This window comes from Sturnira hondurensis, unplaced genomic scaffold (assembly GCF_014824575.4).
Source record: "Sturnira hondurensis isolate 20B ecotype Veracruz unplaced genomic scaffold, ASM1482457v3 Scaffold0005563, whole genome shotgun sequence".
NCBI classification, from domain to species: domain Eukaryota; kingdom Metazoa; phylum Chordata; class Mammalia; order Chiroptera; family Phyllostomidae; genus Sturnira; species Sturnira hondurensis.
Genome location: NW_028078194.1, coordinates 4,708,940 through 4,726,498, shown reverse-complemented (window position 1 = coordinate 4,726,498; position 17,559 = coordinate 4,708,940). Strand labels below are relative to the sequence as shown.

Sequence of the window (17,559 nt, the reverse complement as noted above, 5' to 3'; positions counted from 1 at the left end):
CCATCCACCTTTCCATCCATCAGTCCGTTCATCCATTCGTCTGTATCTCCACCTTTTAGGGAATGGTGGATGGCTTTATACCAGGCATGGAGGCAGGTACTGATGGTGTCCTCAAGGATCACATACGTCATCTAGTGCAATGATTGCAAAGCTGGGTGTCTTGTTAAGCACATTCACTGCCAGAGCCTCTCTGGGGATTCTCATTCTGTAGCTGAGTTAGAGATTAGCACCAGAGGCGGTTCCAGCATGAGTGGATATGGGTCATCAGTGGACCACTTTGAAAAACAATGAAACACACCACAGACACAAAAGTCCTTACAGTGCAGACTTAGAAATGCAATTGGATATAAATAGAGGGTGAGCTGGAAGTTGCAGAGGTGGCGGCCCTGAGTGGTGGATGTTGATGACCAGTCAAATGGGCAGTGTGAAGTGGGGGGCATCAGGGCACACAGAGGAGACTTGCTCCTGCATTCCTGTAGCTTTTCTTAGCATCCACCTGCCTTCCAACCCTGTGGCTGGAGCTAAGCCCGGAGAAGCTAACACGGAGCAAGTCCTTGTCACCCTTTCCCTTCTTTCCCTTTTCCAGATCCTTCCCCACAAAGAATGGGGTTTTAACTCATGTAAAGAGATGATCTGCCCATTTCAATTGTTTTGTATGACTCTAGTTTCTCCAGATTCTAACAGCCTTTGAATACCTGGGGGGTTCCTGGTTCTTTTCTTCCTATGCAAATACAAGACCTCATCTGGCAGTCTCTGAGGTGCTTCCCATGTGCTAACAGTCCTTCCCCAAACTGCTGGTTAAAGGCCACCATGTCAAAGCCATGCGAAGCCCCCATCTTCATGGCCGCGGACGCCCTCTTGTCTATGCCAAGCTCCTTACCTACTCCAGCCACACTGGCTTCCAAGCAGCACCTTGGAAGCAGCAAAATCTGGCTTCCAAGCAGAAGTGATAGGAGTGCCTGGCCTGCATTCTGTGTCTTTGTCACTTGGAAACCAAAGCAGTTGTGCACTTGCTCTCAAGTCTGACAGCCCCTGTGACAAGAGCTCCTTTCACTGCTCCTCATAGTCATCTCCTCTCAGCACTCAGAGTCAATATCTGAGGCAGGTACTAATGTGTCCTTGAACTCAATTTCCCCATCAGCCCCTACTCAAACTTCTTCCCTCCTCCTTCAGCCAAAACTCCTTTATCACGTATGCAAATCATCTTCTCAATGAGCTCATCAGCAGACAAATAAAAATTTTAGCTTGTACCCAAAGAGGTACACTCACCCTCTCGAATCTCAACCCTTCTGATAGCTGACATGGTCAAGGTCAAATCACTGTAGCTTCCTAAATTCTAACTTAGAAAGAAGTGACCTGTAAGCCAGAGTCTGCTCTTGCCACTAAACCTGCTTCCCCAAAGGTCTTGGTTTATCCACCACTGGGGATGAAGGCTCAGAACTTTTTTTTAAAATTGTTGTTCAAGTACAATTTGAGGCTCAGAACTTTTTTTAGATACTAAACAACCTTCATGTTTCCAGTGAGTTCTTCGTGGACTGCCTGGGAGATGTGGCATCAGTTATAATATTGTTTCTATGGTGAAATGTGCCCCAACTTCTAGGCAGTAGGCTTGCAAATAAACTTAGAAGCCTGCATATTCGTGAATTGAGGACTTCTTATGGGTCTCTAAAAGATCAGGTTCAGAGAACAATGGGGAGCCATCCAAAATAATGATGGAAACAACCAGCATGATGTACCACTACTTATAAAACTCTTTCACAGTCGTTTGCACACTTGAACTCCCGGACAACTTTATAAGGAAGAGAGTATTGTTTTATCCCCAGTTTACAGGTGGGAACACTGAGTCTTAGATAAAAAGTTTACCCTAAGTTGCATAATGAGTAACAGACCAAGGTTGGTTCATACCTTCTGAGTATAAAGCTTTTTCTCTTTCCATTACTTTTGAGCCTAAGTCCTAGATAGACTGAAAACTCATGGGCTGGCTCTGTTTCTTGCTCTCTAATGGTCTTTCTCTGTTTTTATTTTATTCAATAGTATGAAAATCAAGCTCTTATGTTTGGAAAATGGGGCACCTCTGGATTAGTGAGTCGCCATAAATTTTCTGACGTCACAGGAAAAATAAAACTCAAGAGGGAATTCTTTCTGCCTCCAAAAGGCTGGGAATGGGAAGGAAACTGGACAGTTGATCCTGAAAGAAGGTAAGTTTTTCATTTTCTGAGAAAAATGGTGCCCATGGAGCTTCTCTCTAGAAATTGGCAAATGAATCTTCTCTGTCATCATTTTTAATAATATTTATGTAACACCCAGTAAGCAGGAGAAAGTCTATAGAAATTCATAGAAATGTAAAAAATGTCATCCTCGTTCCATTATAGGACAAACAAATACAAAAAGACCCTGGTACTAACATGAGTGAAGAACTTATTATGTGTGACTGTGTCAAGCTGTGAGCTAAGCACTGACGTCCTCTTACTGAATATAGACTACGGCCCTACAAGATACGTAGTGTCAAAAATTATCAAGGGTCTGAGATTTTTACCTTCTTGCAAGTTTAGCAACATCACCTGCTGGATGCTGGTGGGAGACACCGGATTCCTGCTGCAGAGAATAAGGACTTTACTGCCCACAGCAATAGCAACACCTGAGATGAACATTGACCTCTCTGAGCCCCTGTTCCAACAGGGAGGCAAGAAGACAGCCACATGACACTTGCCCGTGCAATGGATTATGTAACAGGAGAGGAACCCTGAGTGTAGGGAACCCAAATATTTTATCATGGGTAGTAAGCATGCTGGCTCTTTGCTCCAGACAAACACCATCTCTGACTTCCCAAGTTTCCTATGATGTAAACATCCTTGAAAAGAGCCTGTAACCAAAGATGGGGCCCGTGTGCAGAGATTCAGGACACACACACAGATTTATCTCCAAATAGATAATAGTATTATCTGCTCTTTACTGAAACCTGAAGGGGTTAAGTTATCCAAAGACACTCAGGCTGGGAGTGTTGTAAGTCTAGCCTGGGCCTTAGAGCCAGCAGGCCACTATTCTGCTGGGACATCTGTGAGAACACAATAGAGGGAGCCATTTAAATGGATGAATGCATGGTGTGTAAATTATATCTCCAAAGCTGTTATTAAAAAGGAAAGAAAGGAGACAGTCGAGAGTGGCACTCGTGTTTTCCCCGGAGTCTGGGAGAAACCAAAGCCTGGTTTCTGAGGGTTGCCAACAGCACCGGGACCGGAGGTCCTTCCCTGCACTTCCTGACAGCATACTTGAGTTTGAAGAAAACAAGCTGTGGACTTGGATTTTAAGACCTCAAACTAGTTTGCAGTCTCTGTCCACATTTGTTTCCTGTCATCACACAGGCATTAGGGGAGGAGGGGCGTGAGTGTGCTGTGTCTGGTCGGTGGAGACTCAGTGTTGGCCCATGAGTGCTTCGAACCCATGGTAGCTTACTTTGGATGCAGCTGGGGTCGCGAGTAGGGAGAAGGGAAATGAGGTTTGAATTGGACAGAAGGGAGGAAGGTTAGTGAGGACAGGGAAAGGCAGGGGGCATTGTGATTGGAAAAGCAGGAAGGTCAACGCGTGTCAGGCCTGGATGGGACCTCACAGGCAGCAGCCAGGTGCTCTGTCCCCTCCTCTGGGGCCCAGAGAAGTGACGGATGAGTCCAATTTATACAAATGGTTTGGACTATTTATTTTCTGATTTCTTTCCAGTGCTTGATTCTAGGGGAGAATATGGCAGGGAAAGGATATGGAAATGGTCAAGGAAAAAGAAACCTCACTTGAGTGGATGTCTGGCAGAAGACTTGAGTCAGGGTTGGAACCCCTGTGCTTTCCTCTGTGGGTTGTCAGAACAGTTGCCTATCCCAGGGGAAAACTGGCAGGGCGGAGAGTCAGTATAGGTTTCTCAAGTGCCCACATGGAGTCTGGAGTCTGAAGTCTGAAATGACCTGGTTTGGCCGCCTACCTAAGAACTATCTAGAAAATCTAAACTCCTCCCTTCAGTGTGTGATACACAGACTGGGCAAGCCATGAGTAAAAATGTCCACATTGATGTCTTGAGACTATCTCCACTTGTTTCTAAAAATAGGGTGTCTGGAGAAGGGCGACTGGCCATCTGTTTGAACTGCTAGCCAAGAGTTTTGCTGAGAAAAAGCTGGATGTCCCTCAGCTCAAACAGACATATGGAATATGAGGTCCCCATAAGAAGCTGCCCTTTCCCTCCCCCCCCCAGTTCCCACCCTAGTGACTGAGAGTAGCAACCCTGCTGGTCTGAGGAGTTCCCCGTAACTCAGGTCTCATTGTGCCAGCAGGCCCCTTCATCACAGCAATGTCAGATGCTGTTAGCACAAAGAGGAGTTTGGAGTGGACAACACACAGGCTAGAGTGAGGCGGGAACTGGTGCCATCCAGGCTGTAGATGGTTCTGGACCAGTGGAGAGAGCTGGGGTTGTTGGCTCCCCTTTATTTCTCTGCTGGTAACGTGAGCTTTGCCTGCAGCTTGCTGACGGAGGCAGATGCAGGTCACACGGAGTTCACAGATGAAGTGTATCAGAATGAGAGTCGATACCCTGGGGGCGAGTGGAAGCCGTCGGAAGACACCTATACTGATGCGGTGAGCAGCGTGCTCCCGAGACAGAGCTTTACACGTTGGCGCCTCGGATCCAGGATCTGTGAATCCACTAACCTCAGGCCTCGCTGTTGCTTCTCTTCTGCTCTGTCTCATGTGCTGAACAGCCTTGCATTCATAACAAGCCACACAAGTGCACCTATAATTATTTTCTGTAAATAATTATATGGGAGAAAAAACATTGGGTCCTGACTAGTGTGGCTCAGTGGATTGTGCACTGACCTGGGAACCAAAAGGTCACGGGTTTGATTCCCAGTCAGGACACATGACTGGGTTGTGGGCCAGGTACCGAGTAGTGGGTGTGTCGGAGGAAACCAATCACTGTCTCTCTCACACACTGATGTTTCTCTCTCGCTCTTTCTCCCTCCCTCCCCTCTCTCTAAAAGTAAATAAATAAAAATTTCAAAAAACAAAAAGGAGAAAACACAAGACATTGGGCTTATTTAACTAGATATTGGTACATGATAAAGGTTGTGCAATTTTTAAAAGTGTAAATGTTTATTATTTAATTAATGTTAAAAGTTATTACCAATTAAAGGTTCATGTCTTTAGAATATTCAGATGCCATAAAATGAAATAAAAAGTAATTTTCCATAATCTATATTCTACCCCCGAGAGATAAGCATTGATAGAAGTCTGAAATACTGTTCATATACAAGTATATAAATTCAGCTCCTCACTCCCACACACGTGAATACAACTGCGTGCACAGTTCTCCAACTTGTAATTTTCGCATAATACATCTTGGACATACTCGTAATAAGACACTTATTAAGGACTGGCATAATAGATTTTATGTACACACAAATCTTTAGTGCATTTTTCTTTGCCAGATCCAATGCTGTCATTATGAAGCTTTTTCTTTTGTTACTATTAATACGTATTAGTCTTCTTTACAGAAAAGATAGTTGTAAAAGTAGCTGTGAAATATTTTGAATCCCTAGAAAGAAAGACATTTTTTCTTTAAAATCTAAGTTTGCTTTTATCAGATTTTGGAATCTTTAATTAAAGTGTCTTATTACGAGTTAAAGAAATGGGCTGTGTCAGGTCTGTGCAAGCCTATTAGGATCGCCTTGCTCTAATGAGCTTGAAAAGCGTCCGCAGCGTTTCATCATGTGCACCCACTGTAATTGAACAGCTCCTCTTTTTGTGGACATTTAGTTTCTTTTTCCCAGTCTTGGTGTTTATAAATGGTGTGACAACGAACATCCTCACACATACATTTTTTGAAAGCTCATCTGTCGGAGAGGCCCCTGGACTGGCTTGGTCACGGTTCAGCGCACATAAAGTTTTGATGAATATTGCCACCCTGCTTTCAAAGGGGTTGCGTGAATTGGTAGGTCTGTGAGCAGCATATTGGAGGGCTGTCTTCCAAACACTCACTATCCCCTTTAACACCTTCGTCCACTTGTGGAAATGGTATCCTGTTGCTATTTTAATTTTCAGACTCAAGTTAAAGTGAAGCTGAGTATTTTTCCGTATGTGTATGGACCACTCTCATTTCCTTTACTATGAACTTTTTTTCATAACACTCCAGTTTTTGTGCAGAAATGAAGTCAATATTTAATGTAAACTTTCTTCAGTCTTACGTGATCAGGATCTACAACCTCGAGCACCGTTATTTCATACCTGAAAACATGTGTTTTTCGTGCTTTATCCCTTTCTGATGAGTTTTTTCCAGTATAACGCCTCATAAAAACAGTCTGACCATTTCACAATATTAAACTGGACCATGTGGAACTGCTGGTAGTTCACTATTTTTGACCTATAAAAACAATTTCCCATGGTCCAACCTAATCTATTCTCCAATGGTGTAAACAGACGTATTCTAAAAACAAAACAAAACAAAGCCTAATTTTTATATAGCAGTTTTTGTCTAAATAAAGACTATAGAGATTTTTCTAAGGAAGACTGATGTCTACGATGGTTGCCCTGGGCATACTGTAGCCAAGCGTGAGGAATCGTATTTCATCTTTGCATTTGGGTCAACATTATGGCTTGGTGTAACTCTTCATTTTTCGTTTCTTTAAAGAATGGTGACAAAGCGGCATCCCCCAGTGAGCTCACGTGCCCTCCAGGCTGGAAATGGGAAGATGATGCATGGGAATATGACATAAATCGTGCAGTGGACGAGAAAGGTAACATTTTATATTTCATTTTAATATTTTGGGGGTTTTGGTTACAGTTGACATTAATTTCAGGTGTACACGGTAGTGATTAGACATTTATATACCTTATAAACTGATCACCCCAATAGGCCTGTAAGGAGGGCAACATTTTAGATCTGTTGCCTGACTAGGGGCTCTGCAGCTGCCCTGGTTAGTTAGAGTGAAGTTTCCGTGGGAGGGAGGCATCTTGCTCCTGTTGGTTGGTCTGTGATAGCCGGGTCACGTGGTTTTTACTTGCAGTGGTTCAGATGCAAAATCCAAAGGACAAGCCAGTGCTTGGACAGGCGCGTAGTCAGGGGACTGTCAAGAGTAAAAAATATGAGGCAAGGGGGCTGGGTGGCTGGACTTTGAGATGCCAGGAATCTGTGATGAGACTTTGGGAGGGAACCGGAGTGTAAATCAAATTTACACTCAGCAATAATGCAGAGTCCTATTCAGCAATAAAGCAGATTGTTGATGTGGCCTCTGCTAATGGCGCCTGGCCCTTCCCGGGAGCAGTCATCTGAAGTTTAAATGAACTATAGCATTTGGAATTGTCAAAATAGGAAATCTGATTTTTTTTCCTTTTAAGATGGAGTAGTACAAAGAAAGACCTAACGTTGACAAAGGTTTCTTTTTTAATTTATTTTTATTGTATTTTTCTATTACCCTTTGTCCCCATTATACCCCCTACTCCGCACCCACCCCACCCCCACCCCCAGTAAAGAAGATTTTAAGTTCCCTCACTATCTTGATGCACACACCAGGCCTTCTAATGATGTTAACGTTGAGCATAAACTACATGCTGAGCACGGATGTAGTGCTTTGCATGCATTATTTTGATTCATCCTTTTTTTTAAAGGTGTATTTTACCACTATGCTGGAGAAGTTGGGCCATAGGCAGTTTTACTAACTGGCAAGAAACTTCTCTAGTACACAGCCAGTATGGGGGGACGCTGGGATTTGAACTCAAGTTGCGTGGCCACACAGGCTGCACGCTTTTAACAACCTTCCACTTCTGCCTCTTGTACTGGGCTTTATTCTTAGGTGCATTCAATGGCCATGAATGCCTGAAGGTATAAAAGGGAGGGGGATCCCCATGGCCACTGAGGAAGCTTTTTGGAGAGCGAGCCAGGGGGATACCACTGGATTCAGTCTGACTGAACTGCAGCAAAGTGAAAGGAGCAGTGGCGTTCAGGTGTGATTGTAGAGAACATCTGAGGGCAGAGAGAGTGACTGAATGTTTCTGGGAAGTTTATTTGGCAGTCTGGCACAAGCGTATCTCCTTTGGATAACCATTCACAAACTCTGTTCCAGGCTGGGAGTATGGAATTACCATTCCTCCCGATAATAAGCCCAAATCCTGGGTTGCGGCAGAGAAAATGTATCATACACACAGACGGCGAAGGCTGGTCCGAAAACGCAACAAAGATTCAACACAAACCACTTCAAGTACCGCCAAGGTCAGAGGGGCAGTGGGAGGGAGCTGGGCTGGGGCTCTACCTTCCAGACCACAAAGAATTCCACTTCACTGTTCTACAGAAGCTGTGTGTCAACCAGGGACTTAATGCCTGTTCCAAGGTTCTCGAAGGGTGCCCCTCACCCACAGGGGCAACACCAGGAATTTGTTAGAAATGCCCTACTGCTTGAGAAACTCTGGGGGTGGGCCCAGCAGCAAGCCCCCCAGGCAATTCTGAGGCAGACTAAATACTGAGAACCACGCAAGAGGTAGTCGCAGAACAGAGATTACTTGGTGGCATAATGGGATAGTGGCAGTAGCTCAGAACCTGGAATACGATGAGTAAGGATTCAAATCCTGGTTTCATTTTGTTTCTCATCAGCAAAATGGGTACAATATCCTGCTTCTAATTAGGGAGTGTTAGGGCTTAAACAGAATCATAATAAATTAAGTGGAATAATAATACTGATTGCAGTGGCAAGTGGCGTGCTTTGTGTGTCTTTTATAATGCTAGATACTGAATATGCATCATCTACAATCTTCCAGGCTAACATTTCTCCCCCATTTCACAGAAATTAAATAGACTTGCTCTGGCCACATGTCTAGGGACTGACCGAACCAGAGTGTGAGCCCCAGCCAGGCTCATCCTAACAAGAACTCCTTCCATTCCACGAAGTTCCTTACTCACACTGGGCAGAGTGAATAAAGTTTCTTTCCTTAGATGGTGAGCTTCTTAGGCACAAAGAAGGGTCCATAGTCATCTTTGTACCCTTCTTGCCAGCTCAGGAGCGTGTTCCTAATAAATAATGGAGTAGATTGAAAGAGCTGATCAATGAGTATTTGTTGTTTAATTATCCATGTCCTGATGGGGTGAGAAGTTTCTAGAGGCACTTGATTCTCTCCTTTCACATGAGAGTGTCAAGGTGACGTGGAGAGAATACTGAGCCACCAGTCAGAAGACTGGGCACGTGACCCAGTCCTACCGACTGTTGAGACTGTTGATCATATTCCCTATTCTGCCCTGCCTCCTGTCTGCAATGCACTATTTCAATGCCACGGTCAACACTACCGGAGGGTCAATGATAAGATCGTGCTCGACCTGGATTTTCTGTTAATCAAAGTTGAAAAAATAGCACCAGCAATAAAAAGAACCTATATGGAACTTTTGTGTCTATAATCATAATAGTATATTATGATTATATATTGTTCAGTATTATTCTACATTTATTATTCAGTATTATTCTACATTTATTAAGTCTAGTCATACCTTTCAAATATTTCCATAAAATTTCCACCACTAAACTGTCAGCTACATGAAGACAAAGACCCTTTGTGCCTTTCCCCTCTCTGCTTCCTCAGCTCATAACACAAGCCCTGTTACATAGCAGACATTTATATTTGGTGAGTGAATTGAATAGAACGTTGAAAACTGAGATCATTTACATACAAATAGTTTTCAGACAAAAAGTGCTGTACTCAGTTGTTAATTATTACAGAAGCAATATACCCTGATCTACCTATCAGGCAAATATCTATCATGCAATTATTAGTTATGGCAGCTGTTAGCTTAGACAAGACAGTGAAACCCTGGGGAGGGCGTTATCAATTTTTTCCTTCATATATAAAATGGAGATAATACTGGTTTCCAAACTATAGCAGAATAACAATGTTTTCTTAAGAGCTGATAAAGTGAGAACATAGAAAGCAACTTGAGAAAGGAGCAATTTGCTTCACTCACCCCACCCTGAAAGTCTGAATAAGGTGCCTCTCCCGGTGGTACAGCGGCCACCTGGGCCACACCCCTCCCCACCATAATTGTCTGGTTCTCCCTGTCACCACAGTCGGTCCACTCTGCAAGGGCAGGCAGCCTGCCTGTTCTGCAGTTTGTTGTGTCTGGGGCTCCTAGCCCAGTGCTCGGCGCAGAGATGATGTTCAGTACTTATTTGTTGATTGACCAAATAACTTGCTCTATCAATATAAGGATTGGGATCATGGTGATCGTCATCAAAACTTTCACTCCTGTTTTAGGCCATGGAAGAACTTAAAGACCAGGAGGGCTGGGAATATGCTTCTTTAATTGGCTGGAAATTTCACTGGAAACAGCGGAGTTCAGATACCTTTCGCCGCAGACGTTGGAGGAGAAAAATGGCTCCGTCAGAAACACATGGTGCAGCTGCCATCTTTAAACTTGAAGGTGCCCTTGTAAGTAACAAGGCGCCGAATCTCAAGTAATATGGGTCTAGGGAGAATAGGTGAGTGTTGGATACAACACCACCGATTTCACAGAGGTCCCTCCACTGCTGCGAGACTGCATATAATTTGAGAGAAAGCTCCACGTGCTATGTGCTCAGACATTTTTGAAGAATGAGTGCGCCGTTCACATAAGACAGTGCTGAGAAGCCCTGCTGCAGGCGCCCCTGTTTCGTGTCGCTTCACCTGGCACTTTCCAGCTGTGTCTGTTCCCGCACCCTTGTTGCAGCCGACAGCTAGTCACATCCGAGGCACAGGGTCGTGGATCATAGTTTGTAAACTACATCTGTTCGATAAGCCAAGAAAGTTGAATGTACAGATGCGGGGGGCGGGTGGGAGACAGGGATGGCGGACGGCATAGAGAGCGGTTCATAGGGCAGCACGAGAAAGAAGGCAGTGAGGAAGAAGAAAGCAGAAAGGGGGAAGGAGTGAGTGACAAAATGAGGGGGGTTGACGTAGAAAACGCTGACCTGGCTGTGCTCTTCTTCCCCTGCTGTTGCTTCCTCCTCCCGTCCTTTTAAGCCCCTCACTTTCTTCCCTTACTGTAATTCCTTTACACGCTTCCTTTCCTTTTTCTCTTTCGGTGTCAGGGTTTGGTAAGCCTGAACTTGAGGTGGAAGGTCTGGCTTCAACTTCCTGCTCTATCGCTTTCTGGCTAAGTGACCGTCACGGTCCCGGGCTGTCCTCAGCTCTAAAATTGAAGTGACTGGGTGAGGAAAACCTCGTTTAACAGCCACTATCCCCGTAGTTTGCCATTCTCGCCTCGTCACTGTTAGGCACCGTTCGCTGATTGTCTGCCTCCTCAGGGCGCGGACACCACGGAGGACGGAGAGGAAGCAGGCAAGGACAAGCAGCAGCACAGCGCCACCTCCGTCTTTGGGGCCAACACGCCCATTGTTTCCTGCAACTTTGACAGTAAGTCTGGAACATGGGTTCATGCGTCCTGACGTTATGATTTTTATCTCAAGAAAATGCTTCAAATCACCAAATATAATACAAATGTACTTTCATTTTTATCACTTGAAGAAGAAGATTTCTTAAAATATAGCTTAAAAATTATATTTGGGGTAAAAGGTGGTCAAATAATTAATTTTAACATAATCTGTTCAATATATACTTGTCCTACTATTAAGCCCCCCAAAGGATGACTTTAATGAGAAAAAATATTCAAAAATTTAAGTAAATGTTGGTTTCCATGATAACCTTCAGGAGTGTTGGAATGAGGCAGACCTACCCTGTAATAATAATAATAATAATAATAATAATAATAGCAAATCATTATATAAGTCTTTAGAAAGCAGATACTATTATTGTCCCCATTTTACAGGTGAGGAAGCTGAGGTACAAAAAGATTAGATAACTGGACTAAGGTCTTATAGCTTGTAAGCATTTATAGCTTGTGGAGATAAGATTTGAACCCACGGAGTCCAGCTCCCAGAATCTGTGCAGTGAACCACAGTGCTCTACTATCTCTTAATTATGTGTGGGGAGTGGGGAGTGGGGGGCGGGGGCATGTCGAGTGGGGCGGGGCTCTATATGCATTACTATAATAAGGATAATCTTCGACGGTAGTTCAAAGATTCTGAACTACCGAAGAAACTCTTAGTGAATAATTATTTTTTAGATCTGGTGCTGAAATAGTAGAGAAAGCCCTATTTCTATAACTCCTGGACACCCAGTCTCCTTTTAAAGGTTGGTGATGACAAGTAGTGCCCTAAATCCAGGTAGCTAACACCAGGAGTAATGATCTCCTGATTGACACACTTGCATTGAGCTTACTTATAACCTCACCTGAGGATGTGCTCATCGATTTGAGAGAGAGAGAGAAACATCGATGTGAGAGAAAAACATTGATTGGCTGCCTCCCATATGTGCCCCAACCTGGGATAGAACCCACAACCTCGGCATGTGCCCCAACCAAGGATCAATCCTGCAGCCTTTTGGTGTACTGGATGACGCCCCAACCATGTGAGTCACCTGGCCAGGGCTTACTGTAGTATTTTTAAAATACATTTCATTTTACAGGAAAAAGAACTACTTTGGGAGGACATGTTATCACCATTATATGTGTCCTTTACTGTGGAGTAATAGATTTGGGTGACCTATATGTCTGAAATGTGTATTATCCCCAAATATTCCAGGAAAATAGTAGTTTGCAATATTATATTTCTTGTAAGTAACCTCCATCCCATTCTCTTTAGGACTCTACATGTACCATCTACGCTGCTATATCTACCAAGCCAGAAACCTCATGGCCTTAGACAAGGATAGCTTTTCAGGTAAAGAAAAAAACCTCCAACTCACATGTTATTATATACATAGCAGGCTGGTGTGATTCTACTTTCCATCAAGTGAATGCTTGCAGTCATTTCTACCAACAACAAAAAGCATTTCCATACTGAGATTAGTTTGACAGGCAGGGTCTAGCAGAAGTTAATGCCTGCTTGAGTGTGGTTTGCAGGGTAATAATATGGGTGTACTAATTTATAGTTTTAATTTGAACATTTCACCTAAAAGGTCCTAAGGTATGCTTGAGTGTGGTATTGTTATGTTACAGAATTACATGCTTATGATTTTGTAATAAAAGATTTTATAATAAAAAGGGGCGTTATTTGTGCTGGACCCTGTACATGACAGAAATTGATCAGTCATTTGATCAATAAGCACTGACTACAATGCCGAGCACTGCTGCTGAGTGCTGGAGATATACAGGACATATGTGTCTTTTTAATACTGATAATCATTAATTGATTAAGTAATGAAAAACACCAAGAAGAAAAACAGTTTCTGTTCTCTGTTTATACACATAGCTATATACATATATCCTGTATTCTTAGGTTGATTGAAAGGTCATATGTATGCATTTAAAATCATATATATGTGTGTAGTTCTCTCAAGTTGACAAAAAGATCACAGATTCACCTATTACCTACACCACAGGCTTGAAGTCCATCTTGACCTCTTTTGCTGCCTGCTCCCCAAATTCCCAGAACCGTAAAACCATGAGGCTTCATCACCCCTGACACTGAGGGCTCAGTTGGTTTTGTCACCTTTGGACTGGCTCTAGGAAGGCTCTGGGTGAGGGAGGGGGTAAGTCAGGGGCCCTCCGGTCTTGGGGATTGTGCTGTGAATTCCACCTCAGGGCCTGAAGGCCAGCAGAGCTTCCCTGGGCCTTCTATGGAAACAGCTCTTAAAGCAGTTGCCTGACACTCTGACATGCTCACATCGATTGTGAGGTGCATGTCTCACAATCACATATAAATTCCAAGCACATATAAATTCTTTCCTTTTCTTGCAAATTAGAGCATATTCACAGTTATTCCCATAATACACATCTGCAAAATGGTTTTGAAAACATTTTCAAATAGTTTTATACATTTCCACCACCAGGGGGCACTCAATCATTGAAAGTCAAAGAGAATCCTCTCAACTAAAGTTGTATAAAACTCAAAGTACATTTTTTGCACTTGGAGGTGTAAGATATATCATTGGAACAAAAGCAAAGAGTCCCATTCAGACGATGCTACAATGCTAAAAACCAAGTATCCTTTGGCTTACGTAAAATAGCTTTAGGTTAGAGATTAAGTTATTGCTCAGAGAGGTCAGCTCCAGGCAATTGCAAAAGGTTTTGGTAGAATTATTTAGTATAAAGGAGAAATGGACTTTTTCTTATTTTTATCAGGTTTATTGAAGTATAATTGAAGAAGTTATATTTAAAATGTACAGTGTGATTATTTGGTATGCATATGCATTGTGTCAAATCGAGTTAACACATTCACCGCTACACATATTTACCCTTTGTTTATGTGTGAGAACATTTAAATTCTCCTCTTGTAGCAAATTTCTATTATACAATGCATTGTTATCAACTATAATCATGTTATATATGAGATTCTCAGACCTTATTCATCTCATTACTGAAATTCATATCCTTTTACTGACATCTCCCATCTCTGCCCCCCTCCAGCCCCTGGGGGCTGGGGGGTGCAAATTCCACATATAAGTGATACTGTGTGGTATTTCTCTTTCTCTGTCTGGCTTATTTCACTCAGCATAATGCCCTCAAGGTCCATCTTGCTGTCACAAATGGCAGGATTTACTGTTTATTAAAGTCTGGATTATATTCCATTGTGTGGGCATATGTATCAATATCTATGAATCTCCCACATTTTCTTTATTCCTTCATCCATGTGTTGCCTGTTCATTTTGTTGATGGTTTCCTTTGTTGTGCAGAAGCTTTTTAGTTTGTTGTTGTCCCAGTTATTTATTTTTGCTTTTGTTACCTTTGCTTTGGTGTCAAAATAAAAAAATGATGGCCCAGCCAATGCCAAGGAGCTATGGTGTTTTCTCGGAGTTTTATGGTTTCAGACTTTGGCCATGTCCCCACTGTTACTCTCTTTTTTGGTTTTAGACCCATATGCTCATGTCTCCTTCCTTCACCGAAGTAAAACCACTGAGATCATCCACTCCACTCTGAACCCCACGTGGGACCAAACGATTATATTTGATGAAATCGAAATCTATGGGGAACCCCAAGCAGTCCTACAGAACCCACCCAAAGTTATCGTCGAAATTTTTGACAATGACCAAGTGGTAGGTATTTTAGAATTTCTAAGATGGCTTGGGGGATGGGTGGAGATTTGTAAGGATGTTGTTTGGGGAGTTAAAGGATTGTTTGTATCTCTAGGGCAAAGATGAATTTTTAGGGCGAAGCACATGCTCTCCTCTGGTGAAACTAAACTCAGAAGTGGACATCACGCCCAGGCTTCTCTGGTACCCAGTAATGAATGGAGACAAGGCCTGTGGGGACGTCCTTGTAACTGCAGAGCTGATTCTGAGACACAAGGTACCTGCTGAGTCCTCACTCACATGTGCTGTCAGAGCATCTGCTTAAAGCCCGTAACTCTGGGCACTACTTGGACTGAAGGGAGACATTGACATTTGCATGTTTATTTCACAGGATGGCTCCAACCTTCCCATTCTTCCCTCACAAAGGGCCCCAAATCTGTACATGGTGCCCCAGGGGATCCGGCCTGTGGTTCAGCTCACTGCTATTGAGGTATGCTGCTCTCTGTGTTTTGTGATCAAATCAAATGGATGTGGCTAAAGAACTGGAATCTTTCGTATAGGAAGTGAGATCTTGCTTGTCTCCAATTTCTTATAGAATTGGCCCAAAATTTTGAAGTAGGGAAATAGAAGGCTTGTCAAAGCAACAGGAACAGATCCATTCTAACAATCCTGGGGGAATCTCGTTACATGGGAGCCAGTGGACTTCTGAGTTTCCTGTGTCAACTGGAGAAAGTGGGGGGGGGGGAGACAGACTCAGAACAATATGCCTGTGTATGTGGAGAGAGAGGAAGGGGCCGAGGCAGAGGCGGAGCAGATGGCTTTAGGCAACAGCTATCATTGCTTGCCTGTCAGACACTGTAAAGAAGTTTACACCTGATCCTCAAAATAACCCTGTGAGAGATAATACTATCTGTCCTGTTTATGGATGAGACACAGTGTGGTCGACTGACTTGCCGGGGTTCGCATGCTGTCACATGGCACGGCCCGGGTTCGAGTCCTACACTCCTCACTCCTGCTGCTCTGTGATGGCGGCAGGTCGGGCAGGAGAGCGCAGACACAGGTCTTTGCCTTTCTTTGCACGACCTACCGGCTTTCCAGGATAATATTCTCAGAGATTTTAAGCAAATCTGCACAAGATTTGCTTAAAATCACACTTAATCGTGCCTAAAGAATTTACTGGTTATTGGGAGAGAATTTTTCCTTTTGAAGATTATTTTTAATATTCTGGGTTTCCCTCCCTTCTCTTTACATTGTTTTCTTAGATTCTGGCTTGGGGCTTAAGAAACATGAAGAACTACCAGATGGCTTCAGTTGTGTCCCCCAGTCTCATTGTGGAGTGCGGTGGGGAGAGGGTCCAGTCAGTGGTCATCAAAAACCTTAAGAAGACCCCCAACTTCCCAGGTTCTGTTCTCTTCATGAAAGTGGTACAGTATCAAGATTCTGTAATAGTTCACGTAATAGTTCAATAGTGCCGAGTAGCTGAACTTTATTGGAGCTATGAAATATATTCACCTCGCTCACCTACACATGGTTTACATATTTCCAAAGTCTGACAACAAACAGGAAAGCAGTCTTAGATTCAGCTTGTCAGTGCCATTTCCCCCTTAGATTCTTACACTGTTGTGATGGTTTCTCAAAGCTTCAAGCAACCCCACTGACAGAAATATCGATGGGCAATACCAATGTGTTTCTCCAATTAACCTCCCAGCTGTTCAGCTGTTCACTGCAGACTTTTGGTCAGTGCCCCGAGGGCAGAACAGGAACCCGCCCTTGTGGCCCTGCAGGTGTGCCTGGACCAGAACCCTCCCGAGAGGGACTGGCTGACTGGGGAGGGGGCCGCTCGCTCGCGGAGGAGCCCATACAGGCTGATGGGGCCTTCCCCTAACAGCCCGTGGCTGGGCCCCGCCTCCAGCGGCCCCTGACGTGGCATCTACCTGGCTGAGTCGAAGTTACCCTCCGGTTATTACAAATGTGACAGCCTCTGCCCCCATACCCAGTCCTCCGCCGTAGACCCAGCGCGTTTTGGAAGAAGAAGAGGTCACCCACTCTTTCCACAGTCTTAAACTTTTTCAAAAGAATCTTCCTGTTTATTCTACTATTAAAGAGAGGTAAAAGTAAAGGCACATCTTCAGTTGGATGGGCAGAAGGCCCAGAACCTTCTTGTTCCTTTCCCCAGCCCAGTCATTTGGTGCCTCCCACACACCCACTCTTGAACCCTGGGGTCCTGTGAATTAACTTCTCCTTTCACAGACGAGGAAACTGGGGCCGGGGGAGTGGCGATGTCTCACCCAGGCCCTGTAGTGAGTGTCAAAACTCCGTGCGGCTACAGCTCCGTGCTAGCTGCCTTCATACTCCCTGCAGTCCTGCTCTAACCCTGTGGAGCCGGCATTTTCACTCCCCGTACACCTCGTTGGGAAAACCGAGAGCTGAGGTGGTTTACACAGCTAGCAAGTGGGCGGCCAGAGTTGGGACTTAGGTCTTTCCAACTCCAAGGCCCATGCTCTT

General features: G+C 44.0%; 1 protein-coding gene across 4 annotated transcripts in view; it reads left to right on the top strand.

The window, feature by feature from the left end:
* Positions 1-17,559, top strand: part of MYOF (myoferlin) — a 146,250-nt gene that overhangs the window by 92,866 nt on the left and 35,825 nt on the right. For all 4 annotated transcript variants that reach the window (XM_037047371.1, XM_037047370.1, XM_037047373.1 and 1 more), the window contains 11 exons: positions 2,035-2,198; positions 4,500-4,614; positions 6,662-6,767; positions 8,094-8,239; positions 10,264-10,437; positions 11,292-11,400; positions 12,687-12,764; positions 14,897-15,078; positions 15,173-15,331; positions 15,446-15,544; positions 16,317-16,478. In XM_037047371.1, coding sequence (XP_036903266.1) covers positions 2,035-2,198; positions 4,500-4,614; positions 6,662-6,767; positions 8,094-8,239; positions 10,264-10,437; positions 11,292-11,400; positions 12,687-12,764; positions 14,897-15,078; positions 15,173-15,331; positions 15,446-15,544; positions 16,317-16,478 — 1,494 coding nt within the window. The remainder of the gene's footprint in view (positions 1-2,034; positions 2,199-4,499; positions 4,615-6,661; positions 6,768-8,093; positions 8,240-10,263; positions 10,438-11,291; positions 11,401-12,686; positions 12,765-14,896; positions 15,079-15,172; positions 15,332-15,445; positions 15,545-16,316; positions 16,479-17,559) is intronic.